Source organism: Morus notabilis, unplaced genomic scaffold (assembly GCF_000414095.1).
Source record: "Morus notabilis unplaced genomic scaffold, ASM41409v2 Scaffold535, whole genome shotgun sequence".
In the NCBI taxonomy this organism is placed as follows: Eukaryota; Viridiplantae; Streptophyta; class Magnoliopsida; order Rosales; family Moraceae; genus Morus; species Morus notabilis.
The window spans coordinates 735,419-740,022 of record NW_010367018.1 but is presented as its reverse complement, the minus strand read 5'-3'; the positions used below and the strand labels follow the sequence as shown (position 1 = coordinate 740,022).

Genomic DNA, 4,604 nt, shown 5'->3' with positions numbered 1-4,604 from the left:
TAATTTGTGTCGTTTTAGTGTAAGTTTTTGGCAAACAAAATCCTCTCATTCTAAAATAAATAAGTTCCTCTTTTATTATCTGCAGAATAAATAAATATAATACGGAACACAAGGGTTGGGCATTGTCACGTGAAAGTATCTATCACTTCGAAAAAGAGGGCCAAACTTGTGTCATGCAAAACTGATACGTGTAAGGTTAGAAGTTCTAGTTAAATGGTTATAATTTGTGCTCAAAATCATATGGGTATGTCTCCTTCTAGTTAAATGAGAGATTCTCAGTACTCAAGGAAAACAAACTAGTGGCACCCATGCTTTCTCTGCAACAAGCTAAAATTACTTCATTCCACTACAAAACAAACTACATTTAGTGGAAAACAAGGTAAAATTTTTTCAACAAGAATATGATTTTTTGTTTTTTTTCATTCTTACTAGCATTAATGTACTAATTACATTGACGTTTAAACAGCGTCAGAGAAGTTATTGTGGGTGAGAATCATAATGCGGTAGTGATGTGGGCCACCCCACTTCAAAAGACATTATTACCATCAACTTTTTAACTACATTGCCATAACATAACCAAGGCCATTTTTGGATTTTCAACAGATTCCGCTGCAACTTAATTTGGCCTAAATGTGTTTCGGTTAGTCATGAAAGAAAGTAATTATAGCGCAGAGATGTCTATTTATACCGCTATAAGGATGCGCAGAGATTTCTTAATTGCTTTCCTTTACTTTTTTTTTTCCCAACATATATTGCATTTGGCCAATAGAAGTTGAGGCAACCCAAAAAAGGAAAAAAAAATAAAAATGAAGAAGGAACAATGGGGTGTCGTTTTATTTTCTCTGCTAAGTTTTCACCAAGTTTTTGCAGAAGATGGGTTTGTGAAGACCAGAGGAGTACAACTTGTGTTGAATGGATACCCGTTTTACGCAAATGGGTTCAATGCATATTGGTTAATGTACATAGCCTCTGATCCGTCACAGAGAGACAAAGTTTCATCGGCTTTTCAAGAGGCTAAAAACCATGGCCTTTCAATAGCAAGAACTTGGGCTTTCAGTGACGGAGGATACATGCCTTTGCAGTACTCACCTGGCTCTTATAACGAGAAAGTCTTTCAGGTTAGCCTTGGTTTTTTATCTTTTCTTTTTATTATTTATTTTTTCTTTTTATAATGTTGTCCTGAAATTTGGTTGTTTTGGTTAAAAGGGGTTGGATTTTGTGGTGTCTGAAGCAAGAAAATATGGGATTAAACTGGTGTTGAGCTTTGTGAATAATTACGAGAACTTTGGAGGCAAGAAACAGTATGTGGAATGGGCAAGAAATCAAGGGCAGTCCATATCATCTGATGATGATTTCTTCTCCAATCCTGTTGTGAAGCAATTTTACAAAAACCATATCAAAGTAATACTCTCTTTCTCTCTCTCTCTCTCTCTCATATGATTCAGCAGTTTTGCTTTTTTTCCCCCCTTCAATTGTACATACAATGTTTACATCGTCATAATCTATATCATCATTATGATTTTTGGACAAATGTCAAATGGTGCTTGGACCGACCATATACAGGAAAAAAAAATGGTTAGTATTTTTTTTGTTTTGTTTTTGGAAACACTGTATTTCTTTGGTAATGAGAAAAGGGTGTTGCTTTGCGTGGTTGTTAACTACTTGGCACATAAAGGCAGAACTTTTCCCTCTTTGATAGCTTAGATTACTCCATGATCAATTAAATTTCTGCTCTCCTTCATCAAATATATAATAGTTTCCTGCAATTTTTTTTCCCTCTTTCTCCCACTTCTTTTTTATTCTCCATTAGTATGATTATTGCGTCTTTGTCAAGGGTCAATCAATTTACAATTTCTCTCTTCTTTTGTGATATGTAGACCGTACTTACAAGAACAAACACACTGACTGGAGTTGCTTACAAGGATGAGCCAGCCATAATGGCTTGGGGGCTTATGAATGAGCCAAGATGCCAGTCAGATCCATCAGGAAACACCATTCAGGTCTGAACAACTAAAAGTCTTCTCCCACAACCTTCTTTTCTCTCTCTTCCTCTGTTTTTTTTCAAGTGATGTAATGTTAAGAAGTCCAATTTTTCAATGGGTAGGTTTACTTTAAAACCTAACCTAATTAGTTATGCGAAAAATGGTAACACTTTTATTTTTTAGTTGTATTCACAAATGTCTTTTAGTACAGCTGATTTTTTTCCAAATAATAATTATATTGACTGATGTTGGATGGACAAAAAATTACGGTGCTAAGCATTTATGCTAAAGTAGTAAGGCTTAGTTGGAGATACAACTCACAAGCACAATCATGAGACGTGAGAAAAAAAGAGTTTCGGGCTCACAAGTTCATGTGGGGCTGTTGCCTAACATGGTTAGTGGATGTATGTAAAAAGTCCAAGGACTTTTTATCTTTTTCTCCATATAGTAGAAACAGGGTTTTTTATTTATTTATTATTTTTTATTTTTAATATCGTGGTAATGTATGGTGTGACAGGCATGGATTACAGAGATGGCATCTTATGTGAAATCAATAGATGGAAATCACTTGCTAGAAGCTGGGCTTGAAGGGTTCTATGGAGCATCAAAGCAGCAAACTAATCCAAACTTTCAAGTTGGAACCGATTTCATTGCTAACAATCAGATTCCTGGCATCGATTTTGCTACTGTTCACTCCTACCCAGATCAATGGTAACACACCCAAAAAAAAAAAAAAAAAAGAAGAAAAAAAGGGGAGACTGCTACCTCTTCTTAATTCTATTTTGTTTTTTTCCCTTAAATTTTAAAAAGTGATAAATTTTAAATGAGTACTAGATATTAAAAAATCATATGGAAAACTTTGTTATTGAAGGGCTTTCCTTGTATCATGATTATGAAAAATTTTGTCATTATAAGATCCTTACCCGGCTACGACATTGTCTCTGTATACATTTATCATATTGAAAATGTATCAAAATCAAGACGTTAGACATTAGACTGGTTAGAGACGCATAGCTAGTAGTATAATTTGTACAATCAGGACCTCCAATATATGAACAAACTTTATATAATTCTTTGATTCGAATTCACAGATTTATTATGGAACTTATAAACACTCAATTATATATGTGTAGGTTATCTAGTTCAAGTTCTGAGAGCCAGCAAGCATTCCTCAAGACTTGGCTTCAAGAACATATCCAAGATGCACAAGACGTCCTTCACAAGCCAGTCCTCTTCGCCGAGTTCGGCAAGTCCGGTGCCAACCAAAGAGACGAGGTTTTCAACACAGTGTACTCAGCCATATACTCGTCGGCTAGTGCCGGAGGCTCGGCGGTTGGCGGATTGTTTTGGCAGCTCCTATCACAAGGAATGGACTCATTCCGAGATGGATACGAGGTCATTTTGACCGAGAGCAGCTCAACGGTGGCTTTGATTGCTCAGGAGTCTCAAAAGCTTAACCATATTCGGAAGATGTTTGCCAGGCTTAGAAACCTTGACAAGTTGAAGAGAGCCAAGGATGTTAGAAGTGCTCAATGGAGGGCTATGAACAAGGACGTTGATTCAAAAAATTAATTAAGATGGTTAAAACTGGTTTTAGGATCACCGAGGTCTCTGAAACATGTCAAGAGTTATAACTTATAGTAGTACATTTCGGAAAGGAAAACGAGAGGAGATTTGAGATTGGCTTTGTTTTAATAAAGTATAAGCCCTGCCTAAACCCTTCTGTTTAAGGAGATATTCCACGTGTCGACTGATAATAGGGTATAAATTTTCACCGCATTCTAATCTGAAGCTCTCGTCACTAATTACTAAAAATAGAATGATTGTGTGCCAAAATATCAAAGTAGTTTTCATGTGATTTACCATTGTGATGTTATGCATATGCAATTATATGTGTGAAATAAAATAAAAAGTACTAGCATCTATGTATTTTGCTTTGTGTTGACAAGGGCAATTAAGTATTAAACATATACATACATGCACGCATGCTATCCGATATTAATATTTTCTTATAAAGTTATTGGAATTATCTTAAATCCGACACTCGAACCATGATGTGTAACTTCTTTCGTGTGCATGGTTAATATAATTTATACATGCGGTTGACATCATTTATACGTGTGTAACAATCAATTTGTTTTAATATAACATTCAATAAATATAAACACATGTAATATTGAGTGTTATATAGACATACCAAAAAAGTTATGCATGTAAAAAAAAAAAATTATATTAATAAAACTATATGACTACCAGACCTAAGACTTTGCCTAAAATTATTATCATTAATTTAAACGGTTAAGATTTGAGTTCTTTTAATAGATGAGACCTAACAACAAAAATTTTTTAGCGAAGGAATCTGAACTTGAAATCTCAAGAGCAGAGCTTCTTGTTACCATAATTTGAAATCTCAAAAATTATGTAATTAGTGACTACTCATTCCAATGCAAAAGATTTGTAAATTATTCTATCTTCTTGAACTAGGATGAATTTGTCCTTCCCCCCTTTCCCTATAATAAGGTGCAGGCCCCCGTTCCTTTCTTTCATGAATTCCTTAATTCTCTTCATTCTTCTCCTGTAGGACATCTCTCCAAATTTTTTTTTTTTTTTTTTTTTTTTTTT

At 34.6% G+C, this 4,604-nt stretch overlaps 1 protein-coding gene across 1 annotated transcript; it reads left to right on the top strand.

Annotated features, from left to right (window-relative positions):
- The first annotated feature begins 484 nt into the window (after positions 1 to 484).
- On the top strand, positions 485 to 3,791 carry LOC21404778 (mannan endo-1,4-beta-mannosidase 7). The gene is made up of 5 exons (XM_010111749.2): positions 485 to 1,118; positions 1,207 to 1,401; positions 1,878 to 2,000; positions 2,500 to 2,693; positions 3,116 to 3,791. The coding sequence occupies exons 1-5, from the start codon at positions 807 to 809 to the stop codon at positions 3,552 to 3,554; spliced, it is 1,263 nt and encodes a 420-aa protein (XP_010110051.1). The 5' UTR covers positions 485 to 806; the 3' UTR covers positions 3,555 to 3,791.
- The last annotated feature ends 813 nt before the right edge of the window (positions 3,792 to 4,604 follow it).

Bases quoted from the DNA above. Each gene is read 5' to 3' on its own strand.
- LOC21404778 (XM_010111749.2), top strand. From the start codon at position 807: ATGAAGAAGGAACAATGGGGTGTCGTTTTATTTTCTCTGCTAAGTTTT. The intron at 1,119-1,206 runs GTTAGCCTTGGT...TTTGGTTAAAAG, and splicing joins ATAACGAGAAAGTCTTTCAG to GGGTTGGATTTTGTGGTGTC. The intron at 2,001-2,499 runs GTCTGAACAACT...ATGGTGTGACAG, and splicing joins CATCAGGAAACACCATTCAG to GCATGGATTACAGAGATGGC.